Here is a 23,337-nt window from a genome sequence, read left to right as displayed (position 1 = left end):
TACAGCTATATGCTTTTGTATACAGACATTTTGAGAGAAATTGTGGTCTTAAATGATCCATGTGTATCTTTCAGGTGTGTGATGCCTTGAAAGCAGCGGAGAAAATAGGGTATCCGGTGATGTTACGATCAGCCTATGCCCTGGGAGGTCTGGGGTCTGGTCTGTGCGCTAACAAAGAAAAATTGGAAGAAACTGCCCAGAAGGTATAGTGTATAATCTTTTTAAAGTTATCATTATGAGGGCTGAGACTTTAACACATAATAATAAAGGTTAATTAATTAGAGTAAGGGTTACATCAATTTTAATGAGTTGAAAATGTTAATGCAATTAATTAAATTTTCCTTACGTTTTTGCACGTTTCATAACATTGTGTTTATACTGTAGGCCCTGGCCATGAGCAGTCAGATTCTGGTGGAGAAATCTTTACTTGGCTGGAAGGAGGTAGAATATGAGGTTGTGAGAGATGTGGCTGATAACTGCGTTACGGTTTGCAACATGGAGAATTTTGATCCACTGGGCATTCACACAGGTACACACACACCCGTTTCTTATTCTTATTGAAGAGGCTCTACTATGGTATCAGCTCCGCCTTTGTGAACATAGCATCTTCAACTACTTTTGGGAAGGTTGCTAACAAGGTTTTGAAGTGTGTTTATTGATATATCTTACACAACAGCATTTTTGAGGTCAGGCAGTGATGTTGAAACTTGCTTGTGCAATCAGTAGAGCAACAAACAACTTTTTACGACACTTAAGCTAATTAAATTTGGATTAGATTTTTTTTATCCTCATGAGTTTTAGATTAGCTGATAATTATTTTGCTAAAATATCATTTTAATATTAAATTTTTATATTGATTAAAGCCTGCAGACTTATTAGGTCTTCACAACCTCCTCTTCACTTATTTTGTAGGCGACTCCATAGTCGTAGCACCAAGTCAAACATTGTCCAATGAGGAGTACCACATGCTCCGTGAGACGGCTATTAAGGTGGTGCGTCACCTTGGAATTGTGGGCGAGTGCAACATCCAATACGCTCTGCATCCATCATCGCTGGAATACTGCATCATTGAGGTTAATGCCAGGCTCTCAAGAAGCTCAGCATTAGCATCCAAAGCTACTGGGTGAGAACATTTATGCTGTCTAGAGCCTCGGAGAATGTGATTTAATTGTGTAACTAGAAATAAGATGACAATCCATTTACATCAATTTCAGTAGGAATCAGGAACTGCTAGGAGGATATTTCCCCATTAGTCATGCCAACATTTCCCTCAAATTAGAGATGGTACACTATTGTGCAAATTAAAAGAATGTCATCCAAGAGGAATACAAATATACCCACATATTACTTCTTTGTAAAAGAAAATATGCCAGCATCTTAAATTTTACACCAAATTCTTGTCAGTTTCTGTTGTCTATAAACAGACCTGAGGCATAATGTGGGCATAATGGCACACTACTGTTGTGTCTATGTTGAATTTTTGATGAAGGACACTGGTCTGGTGTCACACGGACAGTTTTGCTTGCACTTTTGTTGGTTCCTTGTTTGGTAATGCCTTTACTTAAAGGCTTTGCAGTATCTTTCTCAAGCTTATGGAGACTTTAAAAAAACGTTTCGATTGAAAAAAATGACCTCTAACTGAAAACTATTTACATTTTCACCAACTTCAGTAAATACAGAAAGACCAAGGCCTCATACTTTTGCTGACACTGTGTCAGTTTTTATTGTTCAACAGTTTCATAAATGAATTTCAAATTGAAGGATGAAAGCAACATTAAACACAGAGAGAGACGTTTGGGTGTGAAAATTGCTTTCCAGCTTATTTCTTTACAGATTCATAATCACTTGCCTCATAATTTGTGCCTTTTTCAGTGAGAACAATTTTGTCTAAAAATCAATCGTTCATTAAAATGAACAATCCAAACGTAAGTGTAATCCAGATTTTGTTCATGTGTTCTTCAATATGGGTTTTGATGAGCACTGTTTGCAGACTTCTGCATCTTCCACATATCTATATATTTAGTATGAAATTGTATGCATTTAGATAACATGTTGTTTTGCTTAGAAATTGAAATGAAAATGGCAATATAGTAGTAACACACTGCATATGTAAAGAGAACTTACGCTGTCTGGAGTATGTAACGCTATAGCATTATTGTTCAATCTGATATATGTGTTTGTGTAGCAAAACTTATCCAGGGGACAAGATTTTCTGCAGAATGTTGTGGTTAGGAAAAACAAAACACAGCACAAATAAAACTAAGGACAAGGTGGGCTAATGATAGATTGGTCTCATCAGATGGAATTTCAGCAAATTTTAGGGAAACTGCAAATTCTATTGTTTTTCTTTTGCCAGAAACATGAAGGTTTAAGAAGTCTTGAATTGTTGTCAGTGAAGAATGCAATGCATGTAATATACTGAATTGAATTGCAGTTGTACTTTTTTTTCTCATACGTTGGTGAGATGGATGTGAGATGGTTTAAACATGGCAAAAAAATAGATAAGTTGCCCTTTTGTGGTCATGTAAAGTATTTATATTTGCCTATATAGAGTTGTAAACCAATCTGAAAATTTTTTTTTGAATTGCTAAAACGAGGTAAAGTAGAGTTCTTTCAGACTAGCTGTTGGCCTTTCTCTACTCTGAGAATTTATTTGTTTTCCACAAACTACCTTTGGAATTACATTTGTGTGCAAGGCAATTTTTGGTGTAGCTCATTTTCAGCGACAAGCCAATACAAATTGTTTTACATGATTAGAAGATGAATAAAACAATCAACACTCAAAACAAAAAGTAAATAAAAACACATTGCTACGGAGAAGTAAGGGGAAAATGGTGACAGGTTGAAAGGCAGACTACACATTATGATGTTCTGGTAGCCAATAATCAAAGACAGCTCTAAAGAAATGGGTTTTTAGGAGTTTAACAATTGAAAGTTGCTTCTGAGGATTCAGAGTGGACTTGGACCAAAAGACATAAGTGGTCTACAAAGTTAGTAACAGCAAGAGATTCTTAATGTATTTTCATGTTAAGCCATTTAGTGATTTATAAATGAACAAAAGTAGTTTTGGTTTTAGTGAGCTATAGGACCCAATTCTGATAAGATATTTGCATAATTTCACTTCAGAGAATCAGAACTATCCCTTTGAAGCACTTGCCTTCATATTCTGCTCCATGGTAATGACCTCCACTTAACTCAAACAGATGAGAACCTCTGCTCACATTTAGCTGTAATTTGTGCTTTGCAAGACAAGCTTCCTTTTGACGAGAACTATTTTTAGGCATTGTAATAACTTGAGATCTGGATTCACATTTATTGAACTGTTCAATTAACAAACCCACCATAATGTCTTCAATTTAAGTTTAACATTATCACAGTAAATCACAGAGTAATTTCTAAAAATATCATAGCTTATTCCTATTATGTAGTATTATAAATTAAGCTACACTATATTAAGACAAGACACCAATTTCAAAATTGGTCTACATATTACAGCATCAGTATTGTACAATAGCACAATGTGAACAAAATGACAAAGATGAATTTACAGTATTTGTCTTGTACAGATAGTCTAATAATTTCTTCCCCAAAGTTGATATTTGTCCTGCTGTTTGCTGTGGTTCACAGTTACCCCTTGGCATTTGTAGCTGCTAAGCTAGCTCTGGGAATCCCTTTGCCAGACATCAGAAACGCCGTATCAGAGAAGACCACAGCCTGCTTTGAGCCAAGTTTAGACTACATTGTCACCAAGATTCCCCGCTGGGACCTGGACCGCTTCCAGGGCATGTCATTGGAAATAGGCAGTGCCATGAAAAGTGTTGGAGAGGTGGGTAGGACATATATAATTAAACACTTCCTAACTTGCGTACTCACTTAGTCACTAACCTTCCCCTCTTGTGGATTCAGGTGATGGCGGTGGGTCGAACGTTTGAGGAGAGTGTGCAGAAGGCCTTGAGGATGTGTCATCCATCTGTGGATGGCTTTGTTCCCAGACTGCCACTCAAGAAAGCCTGGGGCAACACACAGAACCTTCAGCAGGAGCTGGCTGTGCCCTCCAGCACCCGCATCTTCTCCCTTGCCAAGGTGCGTAGATCCTTTAAAATATTAATAAAAAATGAGACTGACTACTGTTTGCTCATTAAAACCACATTTTGAAGTGTTAATGAAATTTATTTTCCCTCGCCTTCTGCATGAGCAGCAATGAATGATTAATTGTCTAGAAAGCCTCGTCTTTGATGGCATGTCTTTACATGAACAGCAAGAGGAAAACACGCATAACACTTTGATTGTCTGACAATGTGGCTTTTTGAAGTATGTTACGGAGATTCACCTGAATTGCATAATATCTTTATATGTTTGTCCTCTATCCATCTCTGTATCTCATCGCAGAAAATTGCGAGTGAATTGCTTTTAGTCTGCATAGTTTTTAAAGGTGAAATGAGAAGCAGCTTAAGCCATGCAGGGTCAATCTTTTTTATTCAAACAGAGAAAAGTTATTGTAAATTGGAAACCTTGCACATATTCACCACTTCAGTTGTTTTAATCACCAGCTGTGAAAGAAGCAAATTGAGGCTGTCACTGTCAAAACATCGAAGGCTCAGGTAGTGGTGCACATTTCTCATATAACGTAGTTGTAATATTACAGTTAGTAACACATTGTTCAAAATGTAACATCCTTATCATATCCCTGGTATAGAACGTACAAGACCTTGAAAAACATTCCCCTGAACTCCTTAAAATTTTGTTCCTGCACAACCAAAAACTCTTGTTTTGGGGTCATTGCATTTGATATACTAAAACACAATAGTGGAGAAAAAAAAAGTTAAACCTGTTATAAATGAAATTCTGTCAAATGTGATGCACTTTTGTATTCAGTCCACTGTACTCTTGTACCCTTTGTCATTATTGTCAGATGTTGACTAATTAATAAGTAGCATCGCTATGTATGTAGTTTAATTCCCACTGTGACGAAAACAGTGCTTTGAAAACCAACTAACACAAGTCAAGGGAAAAGTTGTTCAGAAGTCTAAAGCAGAGCAACTGTAAAACGATATCCTAAGCTTTGCACATCTCATGAACCACTCTTGAATTCATCATCTGAAAACAGGAAGCGCATAGCACAACTGAAAATGCTTTATTACATGGCTGATTATCTAAACTAATGTACTAGATAAGGAATGTAAAATCAGAGAAGCAGCCAAAGAGATCCAGCTCTGGAGAAGCTGCAGAGATCCACAGCTTAGGTGGGAAGTTGGTTGACAGAACGCTATTAGCTGCGGATGTATTGATAAATGATAAAAACTAAAACCATATTTTGATAAAGGCATTACTAAATTCATAGATATTCACATATAAAGCAACAGCATAAGCAATGTGCTTGCTTGTGCATGGAATTGTTTGACTAAAATCCTTCCACATTATTGAGGCTATTTTGCTTGTCAGACGTCTAATAAAAAAAAAAATTTATTGTCTGTTGTCGGAGCACAACCTCTGTTATATTATATGTTGATGACACAGGGTGTTTAAACAACACTTCTTAATGAAATGCCAAAGTAATATATTTCTCCTGCAATATATATGTCATCTGAAGCAGTCCTTGAAGGAGGAATGGACAACAGCATGTTATTTATGTTTACTGTCCACTAGTCTTCATTTGAAATCACTGGATGTTCATCATCAGTTGAAACCTTCTGAATGCCAGCTTTCAGGGGAGTAAGTGATGAATAGGGTGATGATGAAAATGAAAACTGATGCTCCGTCTCTTTCACATGTTTTCCTTTTCAGGCGCTGCATAAGGGTATGAGTGTTGATCAGATTCATCAGCTCACGGCCATAGATAAGTGGTTCCTCCACAAACTTCGCAGAATAACACAGTTGGAGCAAAACCTTGGAAACTATAGCAGGTAACACCGATGGAGAGTGAATACCTGGTGGGGCCTCTGGGCACAAGAACGTGTTCAGGGACATAGTCTTAATTACATTCACAGATTCTAGTTCTTATGAAAGTCTAACATTTTTTCCTGATCAGGAAAAATTGACTTCAACAGACCACATCCAGGTTTTTTTGTGCCAACTTATTTACAACAAAAATCACTTCGGTCATTTCATGTCTCAGTTTGAGTCTGGCAAGATTCACAGCATATTTAATTAAAAACCAAAGACGTGCCATGACTTATCACTTCATTATTATTATTATTATTATTATTATTGCAGGAAGTTTTAACATCTTTATTCAGACATAATCCATGGTATTTCAGATTTCAAGAAAGTGTTTATTTAAAAAAAATTAAAGTGCAGTTGAAAATGTTGAAGAAAAGTGCATCACAAAAAGAGTAGATATGTATAAAATGCAATAAACAATTTACAAAGGATGCACTTGTTTTCTTCATTATGGTTGTTACCGGTTCACAAAATATCAAAAATATATATGAGCCTGGGACTTTTATACAGAACTTGAAATCCCACATAAAATGATTACCTTGCAACAACAGAAAACACAGTAATGCAGAGAATAATAACAGCAAAGCAAAGCACTAATCCATCCATCCATCCATTTTCTGCTGCTTATCCGGGGTCGGATCACGGGGGCAGCAGCTTCAGAAGGGAGGCCCAGACTTCCCTCTCCCCAGCCGCTTCTTCCAGCTCCTCCGGGGAAACCCCAAGGCGTTCCCAGGCCAGCCGAGAGACATAGTCCCTCCAGCGTGTCCTGGGTCTTCCCCGAGGCCTCCTCCCAGTGGGACGTGCCCGGAACACCTCACCAGGGAGGCGTCCAGGAGGCATCCTTACCAGATGCCCGAGCCACCTCAACTGGCTCCTCTCGATGTGGAGGAGCAGCGGCTCTACTCTGAGTCCCTCCCGGATGACCAAACTTCTCACCCTCTCTAAGGGAGAGCCCAGCCATCCTGCGGAGGAAACCCATTTCGGCCGCTTGTACCTGTGATCTCGTTCTTTCGGTCATGACCCAAAGCTCATGACCATAGATGAGGGTGGGAACGTAGATCGACTGGTAAATCGAGAGGTTCGCTTTTTGGCTCAGCTCTCTCTTCACCACAACGGACCGGTACAACGCCCGCTTCACGGCAGACGCAGCCCCAATCCGCCTGTCGATCTCCCGCTCCCTTCTTCCCTCATTCGTGAACAAGATCCCCAGATACTTAAACTCCTCCACTTGAGGCAGGACGACCCCCCTGACCCGGAGAAGGCACTTTGCCCTTTTCCGGCTCAAGACCATGGCCTCGGATTTGGAGGCACTGAGCCTCATCCCGGTCGCTTCACACTCGGCCGCGAACCGCTCCAGTGAGGGCTACAGATCACGTTCCGATGAAGTCAACAGGACCACATCATCCGCAAAAAGCAGAGATGCCATCCTAAGGCCACCAAAACGGATCCCCTCAACACCTTGGCTGCGCCTAGAAATTCTGTCCATAAAAGTAATTAACAGAATCGGTGACAAAGGGCAGCCTTGGCGGAGTCCAACTCTCACTGGAAATGAGCCCGACTTACTGCCGGCAATGCGGACCAGACTCTGACACCTGTCATACAGGGACCTGACAGCTCGTATCAAAGGGCCACCGAGGAGCTTTTTGACCACCTCGGCGACCTCGTCCCCAGAGATTGGAGAGCCCAACCCAGAGTCCCCAGGCTCAGCTTCCTCAACAGAAGGCATGTTGGTGGGATTGAGGAGGTCTTCGAAGTATTCCGCCCACCGGCCCACAACGTCCCGAGTTGAGGTCAGCAGCGCACCATCCCCACTGTAAACAGTGTTGGTGCTGCACTGCTTCCCCCTCCTGAGACGCTGGATGGTGGACCAGAATCGCCTCGAAGCCATACGGAAGTCTGTCTCCATGGCCTCTCCAAACTCCTCCCACGCCCGAGTTTTTGCCTCAGCGACCACCCGAGCCGCATGCCGTTTCGCCCGCCGGTACCCATCAGCTGCTTCTGGAGTCCCACAGGCCAAAAAGGCCCGATAGGACTCCTTCTTCAGCTTGACAGCATCCCTCACCGAAGGTGTCCACCAACGGGTTCGAGGGTTGCCGCCGCGACAGGCACCAACAACCTTGTGGCTGCAGCTCTGATAGGCCGCCTCGGCAATGGAGGTATGGAACATGGTCCACTCAGACTCAATGTCCCCCACCTCCCCCGGAACGTGTTTGAAGTTCTGCAGGAGATGAGAGTTGAAGCTCCGTCTCACAGGGGACTCCACCAGACGTTCCCAGCAGACCCTCACTACACGTTTGGCCTGCCAGGCCTGACCGGCTTCCTCCCCCACCACCGGAGCCAACTCACCACCAGGTAGTGGTCAGTGGACAGCTCCGCACCTCTCTTCACCCGAGTGTTCAAGACATACGGCTGCAAATCCGATGAGACGATAACAAAGTCAATCATCGAACTGCGGCCTAGGGCTTCCTGGTGCCAAGTGCACATATGGACGCCCTTATGCCTGAACATGGTGTTCATGATGGACAATCCGTGACGAGCGCAGAAGTCCAACAACAGAACACCACTCGAGTTCAGATCGAGGGGGCTGTTCCTCCCAACCACGCCTCTCCAGGTCTCACTGTCATTGCCCACCTGAGCGTTGAAGTCCCCCATTGGAACAAGGGAGTCCCCAGGAGGGGCACTCTCCAGTACCCCCTCTAAGGACTCCAAGAAGGGTGGGTAATCTGAACTGCTATTTGGCCCGTAAGCACAAAAAACAGTCAGAACCCGTCCCCCTACCCGTAAGCGGAGGGAGGCTACTCTCTCGTTCACTGGGGTGAACCCCAACATACAGGTGCCCAGATGGGGGGCAACAAGTATGCCCACTCCAGCCCGGTGCCTCTCACCGTGGGCAATTCCAGAGTGGAAGTACGTCCAGCCCCTCTCAAGGAGACTGGTTCCAGAACCAGAGCCATGTGTCGAGGTGAGGCCGACTATTTCTATCCGGAACCTCTCAGCCTCGCACACTAGCTTCGGTTCCTTCCCCACCAGAGAGGTGACGTTCCACATCCCAAGAGCCAGCTTCTGCAGCCGAGGATCAGACCGCCAGGGTCCCCTCCCTCGCGGTGGCCCTCCCAAAGCACAAATAATATGATAAATACAATCAATTTAGTAGTTCCTCCTGACCATAGTTTTCATTTGGTACATTTCTCAATGTACCAAATGAAATGTACCATTTCAAGCATTTTAAAACTCTGGTTTAAAATAAATGTAATGTATAAGAATCACCTGACTGAAACTAATAACAGGTCCAAGTTACTGCAGGTAACATTGAGGATAAATTTGCAGAGCTGGATGAAATTTAATACAAGGCAAAATGGATAAAAACAAGCTTTTCTGAAAGGAAAATTGATATCCAGTGATAAAACCTACAATTAAGTTACAACATCCCAAAGGCATTGTTTACCTAAATTATGAAAAAGATTTTTGCAAACGACTGTCAAGTTTTACTGCATTTATTTTCATTGAAGTCCTAGGTATATAATTAGAAATAATTGGCACTTGTTTAATTTTGTTCAGCACCAACAATCACAGATAACCTTTTTTCATAGTTGTCACTTTCTTAAATCCAAATATCTGCTTTATAAAATGAAATCCTTCAGACAGAAAATGTGTCCTCAACTTTAATTGCATCTCTCCAGTAGTATTCTGTCTTCAGAACTGACAGAACTTTGAAAATATTATAAAACAAGTCAAAGTTTGACTATAAAAAATGACTAAACTGTGCTTAGAGATAGGGTGAGAAGCTCGGTCATCCGGGAGGGACTCAGAGTAGAGCCGCTGCTCCTCCACGTCGAGAGGAGCCAGTTGAGGTGGCTCGGGCATCTGGTAAGGATGCCTCCTGGACGCCTCCCTGGTGAGGTGTTCCGGGCACGTCCCACCGGGAGGAGGCCTCGGGGAAGACCCAGGACACGCTGGAGGGATTACGTCTCTCGGCTGGCCTGGGAACGCCTTGGGATTCCCCCGGAGGAGCTGGAAGAAGTGGCTGGGGAGAGGGAAGTCTGGGCCTCCCTTCTGAAGCTGCTGCCCCCGCGACCCGACCCCGGATAAGCGGAAGAAAATGGATGGATGGATGGATGGATGTGCTCACATATAAAGATATTTTTTTTACTCCATTTGTCACAATTTATCTGTATCCCACCATCTTTTTTAACCATTAAGGTTAGAAGAAACAACCTTGTTGCTGCATAGCCCCAAATAATGTATGCATTCTCCTCTCTGTCCTGCTATCAATCAAGAACAAGTCACCATATTGCTGAACTCTTCCTGCTGATGCAGAGTTTTACCTCAACACCCTGCTTCTGGTTAAAAACCAGAACTTAAGACTTACTAATTTTATTAAATTATTCTAATAAAAGTTTAATAATTGATTCATCTGCATTTAGTTTTGTCCTGAATTCTACATTTGAAACCCAAGGCACAGCTAAGGATTGCACATAAACAATTCTTTCTTGAACACCCTTATGGGCTATTGTTGTGCTACATTAGCTTCAGTAGCACTTCTTGAAATCACAAATGGGTAAATATGATAAAATCAAGGTCAAAACAAAAACAAAAAAACAACTTTGGTCCTCATAAATTTTCAGTCTTATTCTTTCAAAGGGTTCACATTCACTTTCCTGTCTTTCTCTCTGTTGCACTGCTTTGCCCTCCTGCTCTTTCCCGAATGGCTCAAATCAAAGAAATGATGAGTTATTATGGATCAGCCATGGGTGACCTCTTGCTTTCTTCTACTGGTTAAAATTTAATGGCTAGTCATCCGGTGGGCAACCTGATACACGGTGGAACGTTGTAATTGTCGCTACCTGCACTAGTGTTGGGGACTTTTGGATGAACACAGAACATCTGGCTGTTGTCAGACTAATGAAGCATAGAGCTGAGTGCAGGTGGGCTCAAGCTCTATTGCACATTAGACACTACACATTAAACTTTTTCTGTAATTTGTTGTAAATAACAATCATGCACATAGTGTGGAAAAAAAGTTGTTTTTTTATAAGACTTTAATGTTATCGTATGTACTGCACAAATGTATAATGAATCACACTACTGATCAAAAAGTTTTATCTATTATGTGTATCTTGAAAGCAAATGTGTTTATTGGTTACAAGGAATTTAAAGCTGGACTTGCTAGGCTAGCTGCATGTCAACAACCTCATTATTCCTGCATTAGGCTGATGGCATTGTAAATTAACTTTGAGGCTGAATACAGTACCAGCTCCACTGTGCACTCAATTCTATTTATTTGTACGCCATGCTTAGCACTACAATGGTTTTGATCTGTGCCGAGCAAAGTGCAGGTAGAGTTTAGCTCCCACCTCGGTGTACAGGGGCGCAAAGCTCAGTTAAGCTTGTGCTGCATTCAAATCAAAGTTGAAATTTGTTTTCTTGACTGCTGTTAATGGTGATAGAAATTCTTTGACCGCCAGCAGACACTAGATTTGTCAAACTGCTTGAAATAAACAGCAGCTGGTCAGAATGGGGGAAAAAAAGAGAGCTCCTTCATAAGGTACATGCTGTTCTCCAGAATCATAGTGTTATTAAAATTAGAATATTGCAGAGGATCAATATAAAAGCATATTTTAAAAAGAAATCCCTGGCTTACAAAAAGTATGTTTATTTCTATAAATTTAAAACTTAGTTGGGCCTCTTGCATCAAGCAATGTGGCATAAAAGCGATGACCCGGTGGCACTGTAGTGGAAGCCCGGTTTGTTTGGATGAAAATGAAATCAGTATTTCTATAAAGTTGGTGAGTAGAAGGATATATTAAGTGCTATTAAATTTCCTGGTAGATGGTTGTATTGAATATGTTCTTCAGAAAATACAGTGAACCAACTCCAGCAGATGATGTGGCTCCTTAAATCATCACTGACTGGAAACTTCATAGTAGACGATGTGGGAACTGTGCCTTCCTGCTGTGGTTCCAGATTCTCAGACCTTGATTTCCATACAAAAATGACCATTTGCCTTAGCCTCAAAAGAGGACTTTGGACCAGTGAGTAACAGTCTAGTTATTTTTTCCTAAGCTCAGATAAGATGCTTTTGACACGTTATGCTTAATGAATGGCTTGATATGAGGAGTGCATAATTTGTAGTTCATGTGACTGTGCACAATGGCTCTCGATGCACTGACTTATTTGGCTCCCCCCTCAAATTCTTCAGTGGATTTTGACAATCTTCTCAAGGTTGTTGCATCCCTGTTGGTGGTTCACTTTTTACTACCATACTTTTCTTTCGTCTCAAATCTCTATGAATTTGCCGCAACCTTTTTCACAATATTCAGATTTTCGGAAACTGAATTTTTAGGTTTCATTATTTGCTCATACTCATCAAGTCATCACAATTACAAGAAACCAAGACTTGAAATATCCCAGTCTGTGCTAACGAAGCTACATAATATGAGTCTCACTTTCTGAAATGATTGAGAAAAAGTGTTGAACATTTTCACAATATTTACATTTTTGAGCTGTTTTGGTATTTCTGTTGCCCAAGATAAATTTGCAGCTTTACAGCAAACAGCTTGTTTTTCTTTAAAGGATTTGGATGAACAGAACATTTGTTTAGATCCATATTGACAACAAACTTAAAGAAAAGGCTCAGTGAATTAAGCATTCAGTCTGCAATTTAGAAGCTAAATTTTTTTTTTTTTTAAGAGGGATATTTCATGCACCTAGTGACATGTTATATCAAAGTTAACAGACTATGTTACCTACAGTCAGGGGTGAAAGTAAGGGGGTACGGCAGGGTACTGCATACCCCTAAAAGATTTAGCGGGGATACGCAGTACCTGCAAGAGAGGGGAGCGGCTGTCTGCTGTAAAAAATCAGTGGGTTCAGTGTGCAGCAGTGAGTGCATCCACTAATCAGCCGTGACTGATTAGTTTTTCAAGAACAATCTAAAACAGACTTAATGAGTTAATAAATATCTTTTTTTCTCCATTTCATATTGTTTCTGAACTGTTCTGATCTTGCTAGAGCAGGGCTGCAATATGTCGATCGCGGAAGGCATTAGTACAAACTGAACGCCGCCAGGAGGCTGAGAGCAGCACGTCCTGACTCAACAACAATAATAATCTCAGTGATTATTGTTTCAACAAGGTGTTGCGAAATTCTGTGCCTTTCGGTTCCATTACCAGTAACTAGCAAAGCAGGAGTTTAAAATTAACTAATCAACCACCGCTGTGTTCAGGGAGCACTTATTAATGATCGCAAAATAAATATTAAGCCTGAAAACCTAATATCGTAACGGACTGAGTGTTATGTTTTTAACGTAATCTCGGGTCGGCTTGTGGAGCGCAGGCGGTTGCCACGACGAGTGTGAACACTCTAAAAGGCAATACCTGTTCTTACTTAAATTAGGTTTGTATGCTTTACTCAAGTGTCACTAAATTGTTTATTCAACTCAAGTAATGTGAGCAATGTACATGTTTGGCCTGAGAAAAGTACAAGACTACGTTATTTTGAGTAAACTGGATTTGATTATTTTTGTCACTGGAGTGAATGCTTCAGCTCAGCGGTGCGCATGCGCGGTAAAGTGCGGGAAGCTTCCATTGGAAGAAACAGAGCTTCTTTAAAGGTGAGTTATTCGTCTTCAGTATATTTTCATGTGCCATGTATGCCTTTACTACTCGCATATATAGTTACAGGTTAATTTTTCTTTGAAAAGATGACGCATAAAAGTCTTTGCAGGCTAATATGCCAATGTTAGCATTGGCTCATGGGTCCAACATTAGCTAAAACTGCCACGCCTATTACTTGAGAGCCTTTAATATTTTTGTCCATTGTTGTGGAAAAAAAACTTACCAAGCATTGTTCAGGTAAAATCACTCAATCAGGTTTATTTATGAATTATGCACAATACAGAGAGCTTGTAGGACAATCAATCATGAAGCAATTCTGGATGGAAAGCTCTGCCAGGCAGAGACAACACATGAGTCTTTTACACACATTAAAGTTAATTTTAAATTGATTTCTCTTATGTCTAGAAGAATGAATTTCTAAACTCTTAAACATCCTTAGGAGTCAAACAACTAAGAATGATCATAATTAAGCTACCCAATTTCATGTGTTTTCTAGGAAACCCAACAAAACAAAAAAATTACAGTAGTGCAGTGAAGGTATAGATAAGTGTCCGTTCAAAACCCAACAAGAAAGCGCAGATTTTCCATCTGGAAAGTAGGTAAAGCGTAGAAGCAGGAACACTGATCGCCTGCTCAGGAGGATTTGTTACCTCCTGTCATAAAAGTATAAATCTTCACTCTCTGCTTCGGTCACTCGACAGTGGACCAGCAATATTCTACGAGTGGAGATCCTTTCAGAAACATCCAAACTAGCTGTTGCTCTGGACGTTGTCCTCTTTGGTGTCAAAAGTTGAAGTACTTGATACTTGGTAGCGTGACGTTTTGCTGCTCACTCTGTTGCTCTGTTGTTTCAGATTTAAAGTCGTGATCTAGATGGACGTTACAGACAGGTCGTCCTTCACAGTGATTGTGGATTCATGTTGTTCCTTCCTTCTTGCCCCTCTCCCCCGCTCGGTCTTGGCGTTGCTGCAGCCAAATCCTTCCCCGTCTCTTTCCTCCGGCTTCCTGTCAGTCCAACTGGTTCTGGTGTTGGATCTTTGGGTTGTCTAGATTGTCCCTCAGGAAATGTCCATGTTGTCCACAGATGAAACAAGCGTCAACAGTTCAGAGTCGTGTTCTCTCAGAGCTCTGAAGCATGTTTAGCTTTTCTTCCTCTACGCTGATACTGGACAGCAGACCAGCGGAGGTTGTTAAAGCTCAGTCTCACACAGTTTTCAGTCCAAATGCCCAACAGGAGACTGACAGTTGTCCCCTGGAGGTGATGGAGGTCTTTTCTGTCTTCTTGATCCTCCAGATCTTCTCGATCATTTTCATTGGCTGGTTTTGTAGGAGGGATATCACCTGGTCCATGGGAGGACAGATGGGAGGAATAGAGGTCAGAAGTCAGATGCACCGCGCAAGGCTCAGACAGAGAGAAAGAGAAAAAGCAAATAGAAATCATTTAGGGTTTGTTTTGTCATTTTCCTTGTTGTTTTCTATACATATATATTTAAGAATCTTATTTTAACCTTTTACGTGATCATATAGTTTTAGTCATTTATTATCCATCCAGTATTATGGCTCCTTTTTGTGGAACAGTTTGTCAAAGAAACCTGAGGGCTAATTGTTTGTACAGCCTTAGTGTGAGGATCTGGTTTTTTGTGTATTTAGTTTTGAGGTTTTTCTGTGTCTGGATCTGTTTTCCCCTGTGAGCCTCTGTGCCGTCTTGATCGTTCCCAGATATGTCTAGTCTCCCTAATTACCCTCCGTGTATTTAAGCCCACCTGTTGTCCTGGCGCTGCCTCTTAATCCTCTAAGGGGGGCATTTATTTCCAATAAAGGTCTTTAGGATTCCAAAAAGGTTTGGTTCCCTCAATTTAGAAAATTCAAGGAATCACCTGCCTTATTTACCTTCCCTATGACTCGTGTTTAGTCAGAATGCTGAATTTGGGGTGGAGCCCTCCATGCATGGTCAGTAGTTTCCGAGTGTCTTAACATCAGTGGTCTTCATCTCCTCCTTTGGCCAGCTGATTATTCCTGCAGGGTCTCTGATTACTGGTAAGGCATAGCTGTTTATCGGATATTTATCGGATATAAATTGAGGGAACCAAACCTTTTTGGAATCCTTTACTGTGGCGATTTAAAATAAAACCTATTGGGCATATGTACAGTAAAAAGAGGAGTGGGCCCAAAACTGAACCTTGGGGAACCCAAGCTGAGCAACAAGGTCCCAGAATACTGAAATATTAAAACTGTACAATTCATGTTTACGGTCAGAAATCAGCAACTTCCACCCAATATACAGAAAATGTTTTGTGGCAGAGAGGGTGGTTATAATTTAAGAGGTGAAGGACATTTTAAAAAACAATGTATTAGAACAACCATGCAGAGTTTTTGTTTATCGGTGCGTGGAGTAGATGTATAGAATGGATTGAATGATGAATTCAAAAAAGTAGAAATATAAACCAGTTTAAAAAACTGATTAAAAAGGAGCTTATTGCAAAATATGTTCTATAAAATGACTGTTTTAAAGTCTGTAAATACTATTGACTCACTGTTTAAATAATGGGACATCTTTAAATGTCATGTAAAATGGAAACAAGTTGTCTCGTTTTGATGTTTTGACAGTTAATTGATTATAAATTGATAAGTATGAAAGGGGCAGGACATAATAAGATATTACATCTTCTACCTGCTCCTTTTCAAACAGAAAATATAAAATTCGCATGTCACTTGGAAATAATAATTTGTTTTACCTCTTATTTCTGTAGTCTGTTTCCTTCTATTTTATTTTATTTTTTTCTTGATCGTCTTTTCTGTCTGTTAGAAATAAAAATAAATACATAAATAAATAATTAGCTGGCCAAAGGAGGAGATGAACACCACATATGTTAAGACTCAGAAGCTACTAACCATGGCTGGAGGGTCCCACCCCAAATCCAGCACCCTGAGACTAGCCGCAAGGAAAGAGGCAGAGGACTAGTGAGTATGAGAGCCACTGTCCAGGATGAAACATCCAAGATCCATAAATACACCAAGGACAAGGTCTCAACAGACGATGTGCTCAATAAATGTCTCAGACAATGGGGAACATAGGATAAGGTGCTGGAGGTACCATCATGGGAGTACAAGCCCCTACATGGAATGAACCACCGACAAATAACTGAAGTGGCTGATATCAGGAAATCCTACCAATGGCTGGAAAAAGCTGGACTCAAGGACAGCACAGAGGCACTCATCCTGGCTGCACAGGAACAGGCCTTAAACACCAGAGCAATAGAGGCTCAGATCTACCACACCAGACAAGACCTAAGGTGTAGGTTGTGCAAGGAGGCCCCTGAGACAGTCCAGCACATAACAGCAGGGTGCAAGATGCTGGCAGGGAAAGCGTACATGGAACGACATAACCAAGTAGCGGGTATAGTGTACAGAAACATCTGCAGAATATGGACTGGAACATCAAAGTGGGGAACACCCCCAAAGGTGGTGGAGAATAACTGAGCTAAGATCCTGTGGGACTTTCAGATCCAGACAGACAAAATGGTAATGATGAACCAACCGGACATTGTGGTGGTGGATAAACAACATAGGAAAGCCGTTGTGGTGGATGTAGCAATACCAAGTGACTACACCATGAGGAAAAAGGAGCACGAGAAAATTGAGAAATACCAGGGCCTCAGAGAGGAACTGGAAAAGGCCTGGAAGGTGAAGACCACAGTACCAAACCATCCCATACCAACTTTATTTATTAAGCACTTTATACACCAATAAATTGATTAAAAACAGAAGAAAACTGACCAGCAGTAGAAGGGTTAAGAACATGATGGAACCGAGCTGCAGCGCATGCTTTAGCTTTAGCACAGGACAGTGTTATCTAAAAAAAAAACAGGCATACGGTCTGAAAATAATGAGTCACCAATCACTAAATTACAAACTGGTAGACCATAAGATAAAGCCAGATCAAGACTATGACCATGCTCATGGGTAGCACCAGTCACAGACTGCACAAAATTAAAAGAATCGGTAACATTAAGAAATGACTGAGCCATAGGTGAAGTAGGACAACAGACATGAATATTAAAATCACCAACAATGAGAACTCGGTCATACCTTGACATGATATCAGCCAGGAAATCAGAAAAGTATTTTATAAAGTTTTTGTTGTACTTCGGTGGCTGATAGACCGCCGCACACAGCACAGTGTGAGAGCTGCCGAGTTCAAATAGGCTGATCTCAAAGCTACTAAAGGAGGCCAGAGGCAACTGTTTACAAGTAAAACTGCTTTTAAAAACAGTCTCTATTCCTCCACCGGACCCTGACATCCTTGGAGCATTAAAATAGCCGCAGTTCCGTGGTACAAGTCCATTAAAAATGCTGGAGTCACCAAACCACTTGTCCATGATTCTGTTAATAAAACATCCAATCAATAAGAGGAAAAGAAATCCCTAATGACGAAAGTTTTGTCAGCAACCTGGCATTTACCAAACCAATCCTGGCAGAAATCGGCGGGACTTCACCGTCAGGTGGCGTCCGGTGCTCCCGGCAAAGAGGCTGCAGGTTGCTAGGATTCACCTTGCGTCTACAGGGCCGAGGAGCGCAGGGACCTCTGGTAGTGCCTGTGGTCATCGGGGCCCTCGGGGCAGTCATCCCCAAACTGGAGCAGTGGCTAAAACAGATCCCAGGAACAGCATCAGACATCTCAGTCCGGAAATGTCAGGTTCTAGGCACAGCCAAGATACTGCGCAGAACCCTCAAGCTCCCAGGCCTCTGGTAGAGGACCCGAGCTCAGAGGTTGAAAGAGTCCACCTGAGGAAGGGTGAGAAGGGAATTTATATAAATATGAATAAAATATACACATTGTCTGAGTATCTCCAAGTAGGTTTGATTTTAACTAGCGTTTCACCGAGCAGTAAACTACATTGTTTTTTTCTTAGGTGCACAACTATCAAACATTTCCCAAATACAATGTGTTCTGTTTGTCATTAGTGGGCAATTATTTTGACAAAAGGGAAGAGAGAGGAAGTCTTTTATTTTGAAGTATGCTTAACAGGATCTAATTTTTTTGTCTTTTGCCACTATCTAGACTTCTGTTTATTTTGGTTGCTTGGTTACGAACAGCCGTTGCCGTTATGCACCTATTGTACTGTTCAATAAAAATGTTTTACAGAAAATGTTCAGCAAATACATCTGAGCCTCCGTTCTAATCGCTCTTTAGCCATTTTCCGAATCAGAAGCTACAATCGGAAGCCAACTTCAGCTTCGATCCAGACAGTCAGGAACGCCGCCACAGCTAGAGAACCGAATTGACGTTTCCTTCTGTGCAGCCCCGTTCTGTGTAGGATCCTGCTCAGAGTAGCATGCTATTAATGGTTTTAACCACAGTGCAAAGCAGCATCCGTATCCGTGTAGACCAAACATGAAGGGAAACCTGACCAATTCATGTTAGCCACTGTAAAAGCCTAGCATAATATCGCCACTTCCTGGACATAAAATTACCACGTTTATACAAGATACGTATCACGTTTTAACAAGATACGTATTACATTTTAACAAGATAACTATCACGTTTTAACAAGATACATATCACGTTTTAACAAGATAACTATCACGTTTTAACAAGATAGTATCACGTTATAACGTGATAGCGCTCGAATTTTTTTTTTCCTGCGTGATAGCAATGCGCTTCCGTAATGTTTCTCCCGGTCTTTTGAAATACCACTTATTTTACACTAACAAGAATTGTGCAGTTGGTGAATTTTGCAGAAAAGTTATTTTTTGGTCATTAATGGCAAATATATTAAACACACATTCAACATAAAGGAAAAATCTTGATATATACTTCGTGGCAGTTCGTTACCAGAAAATACCCCGCTTATCTCTTAAAACCAAATTAATAACAAGTAGTTTATAAAACAAAAGCTCTTTCGAAATAATGCTTACCTGAGAAATACAGCTTTAGCTTTATTTTGTAGCAATACAAGAGCTACCCAGCTTATATATATATATATTTTTCCGTATTACCTCCAAGAATTTAAAACTACTTTCACCCAAGCCTACAGTTGTTATGAAAATGCTGTATATATCAAAATAACTTACTCATTTGAGCTCAGCTGATGACTGAAACTCCAAAGCAGAGCTTTAGGTAGGGTAGGCGTCTTAATGCGTGAGCAAGCGCTGAACGGCTGCCGAGGGATATTCAAGGATTTTTCAAACACGCATAAAAAAATCCAAACAATAATCCAGGTATGTTTTTGATGAGGGAATAACATTATAACATGATACAATGCTCATAAAAGATCATTTGCATAATTCCCCCTTTTTAAAGCAGTCTAAAAGAATCACTTTACATAATGATGAGGTAGGAAGAGGAGGAAAAAGCACTGCCATTCTCTTAACAAGACTCTACATATTTAGTATTTTTTTCCTTTATTGTACATTTGTCAGCCTGCATTTCCTTTTATCTGAGCACATATGTTCGGCAAATATTTTATTTGTGTGATACTCCTTTGCTTTTAAGATCAAAAGCTGTGAATGATCCTCCTCCTTCTTTTTAAGTGCTTAATTTTCAACTGAAGGCAATACATCACCTAAACACAAAAATATGCACTACAGTGCTTTTGGTCTTCCAGGCTGCTCTCATTTTGTTGTTTCTGGGGCTTGTTGCACAGTCCAGCCATGTGCACTGGGAATTTGAAACAGATTTGATATTTTTCAATATAGTTATGCTGTGAAATGATAAATAATTCATTCATAAGAAGAAGGAGGAGCAGCTTGGGCTTCAGCTGCGTAATTCCACCCCTTTGGTTTTTACCTTTAGTTCAAGCAATTCTAGTGTAATATGGAAAACATACTGGATCAGTTTATGGTGGCAAGAATATGCTAGTTTTAGTAGTTTATGTATTTAGTTTATTGTGGAACTGAGTAGAAAAGCAATTGCTTACTTCTTTTGAATTAACTATTTTACAAGTGGATATTTGAATAAGAAATATATTGAGCTAAATTATTTACGGCGATTAATATAATCTGTCTTAATATATCTTGCATTTTTAAAGACAATTTTAATTGTAATTTCAAAAAAGTTGCATAACATTTAATCAAGATTAATTAATTTTTAACCTAGTTGTAGAAAAGGGTTTTTTTTCTCATTTGGCTTAGGCACGCCAGCTGCTTTTTCACTCCTATTTAAGCAGAATTTTGCAGAGCAGACTCTTTTAGGGGCTGAATTGTGGTGCTTTTGGGTCGGATAGTTGCTCTCTACATTCCTGACTCTGCGCTTTTTTATCTTCAGGTTTTCATCATAACCTTTCACAATCCCAAACCTTGGCAACTGTTAGAAAGCCTTTTTTGGAAAAAATGTCTGCTGAACAGAACATGTGTGTCTGAGACACCTGTGGAACCATAGCTGTTCGAAGAAAGAAATTTACAAAGCCCTTCAGGGAGCAGCAGGGTATTGCTGAATCATTACTCCTTTTTTTTTTCTTTCTTCCAAACTAAGATTAGTTCATTGCTGTTGGTGGCATTAAAAAAATTACATTGTTTTTTTTTCCTTCTGCAGAACAAATTGTATATTTTTTCCTACCAATTAATGTTTGTAGTTTTTCTATAAATTTGGATACTTTATAACACATGTAATTCAATGGATTTGTTCTAAATATTCTGCATTTTATTTGCAGTCAATCAAAGTCGTCATGATGCCTCTTTAGAAAGTCAAGTTTGTTTTGAACCAAATACACCTTGTAGTTCCTGAGATATATGGAATTCATTTTAGGGCTGTCATTTTTGAGAACGCTCAAAAAAAAAAATCCAAAAGAAGAGGCTTGGTGTTCAAGGGGTTAATCATCTACATGGACTTCAGTCCTCATGAATACTTTATAGAAATGCCTTTTGCTTGCACTTATAATCTTCTGGGGTAACTTGACAAAATGTTAAAAAGGTTCAAGGGTTATGATCACTTTTGAAGAGACCAGGATACTAACTTGTGCACCACAAGTTAGCTACATGACATTAGCAGAATTATTGTTTTTTAATTTTTCAAGCAGGAATCCATTTACTTTTTCATGTCAGGATTCAATATTTTGTATGTGCCTGTTGTCTGATAATATTTCTATTTTTAGCACTTAGCCATGTTTCTAAAAATGACTTTTTAAATGCTTTGCTCCTAGCAGTTTATTTTGCTTTTCCAACACTATTCTGTGTTTGTCGTTTTGTTATTGATTTCTGTACAGTAAACTATTCCCTGTTGTCTACACCACTGGGTAAAGGACCCACTGACATGTTTGAAGTTCAATAGACTAGAAAATAATCAAACATGTTAGAGAAATCACAGAGGAAAAAATGACTTTCTAGTGAGCTCTTTTGTCTTAGTTTGAATATTTTCCCTGAGTGTTACATCACCATCAGTCGTCTGGATCCTTGGATTAGGCAGATTGAGACAGATTTGATGCATTGCTGCTGCTTTAGTTTGTCACTTCAAAGAAACAAGCTAGGAACCAGGCATGTTTTCTTCTGGCAAGTTAATAAATAAAACCTGCTCAGAAAATATCCAGAAGATGGCTTTAGAACAACACTCAGGATTGAACTCTGCTTTGACTATGTATGTCTGGAAAAATAAAAAAATGTGCAAATATGAGAGACGTTTCTGTTAAAACCTTTCTGTTAACTGAATCCTTTTTGGTGTTTAAAACAATTGTTATTCATGTTTTTTTTATAACGTCTAAACTGTTAGATATGTATAATTGCCACCTGTTCTTGTCTTTTCACCCAGCGAGACAGTACCCAAGGAGCTGTTATTGAAAGCAAAGCAGGACGGCTTCTCAGACCAGCAGGTCGGTCAGATTCTTGGCTGCAATCAGACAGCTGCTAGAGAGCTGAGGGTCAGTAATGGCATCAGACCCTGGGTAAAACAAGTGAGTGGCCTCAGACTTTGAGTTCCGATTCAGTTTTAATTGCCTTTGCCTGGTAAATAAATACTGGTAAATATTTTGTGCCTCTTTTCATTTGGCCTGAAAAAAGTAGAAATGTATGACTTTAATGACATGAAATTAAATAGTAATGAAAATGGCAAACCTGTAACTGTTCCTAATTTTTAGGCAAAACTTTTTTTAGTCAGGCCACTTTATAAAATTGACCCACTACCAGAGTTGCACTGCTTACAAATGGTACTGTGTGTGGATTGAGCACATCTGACACAATATTGACCAACATTACATAAGATGAATTCTTAAAACTAATTGGTTCAAGAAACAATTCCTCATGTTTAAAGTGGAACACATTTGACTTCAGTCAGTTGGACAAAACTTTAGAGTATAAATGCATGTTAAAGGGTTTTCATATACAATATGGTATGGAAATATTTTCCAGCTAATTTTGAACAATAGCTAAACTACAGGATGACACATAGTAAAATCTGAATTTACTCAGGTTGGAGTTTACTCGTTTTCATTTCTGGCCACATCAAGCTAATGAATGTCCTCAAATGGCCCACTGTGGCAGAATATTGTAACAAAACTACTGCCTTCTCTGCATTTGATGAGTACTTCTTAAAATTAAATATCTAGCATTGTTTTTACATTGATGTAATTTGACCTTATACTAATTAAAACAAAATTGATTTGACTGATAATATCTTCGTCTTGATATTCTACTTCTGTGACCTGCTAGAATTTAAAGGGCCATAGAAACACTTATTGTGGCCTGGATATGGTTTGTGGGCCTTGAGTTTGACACATGTGGGTAAGAGGATTCATTACCAACTTATTTGATAAGATTTGTCATTTTAATGCCACCTGTAATTAATAATGCA

General features: G+C 40.1%; 1 protein-coding gene across 1 annotated transcript in view; it reads left to right on the top strand.

Annotated features, from left to right (window-relative positions):
* Nucleotides 1-23,337, top strand: part of cps1 (carbamoyl-phosphate synthase 1, mitochondrial) — a 69,645-nt gene that overhangs the window by 14,410 nt on the left and 31,898 nt on the right. The window contains exons 16-22 of the mRNA XM_008403821.2: nt 75-203; nt 385-529; nt 913-1,123; nt 3,628-3,826; nt 3,907-4,083; nt 5,785-5,903; nt 22,300-22,441. Coding sequence (XP_008402043.2) covers nt 75-203; nt 385-529; nt 913-1,123; nt 3,628-3,826; nt 3,907-4,083; nt 5,785-5,903; nt 22,300-22,441 — 1,122 coding nt within the window. The remainder of the gene's footprint in view (nt 1-74; nt 204-384; nt 530-912; nt 1,124-3,627; nt 3,827-3,906; nt 4,084-5,784; nt 5,904-22,299; nt 22,442-23,337) is intronic.

Source organism: Poecilia reticulata, chromosome 2 (genome assembly GCF_904066995.2).
Source record: "Poecilia reticulata chromosome 2, P_reticulata-male-v2, whole genome shotgun sequence".
NCBI lineage: Eukaryota > Metazoa > Chordata > Actinopteri > Cyprinodontiformes > Poeciliidae > Poecilia > Poecilia reticulata.
The sequence above is the reverse complement of the archived record's forward strand: the minus strand, read 5'-3'. Positions and strand labels throughout refer to the sequence as shown.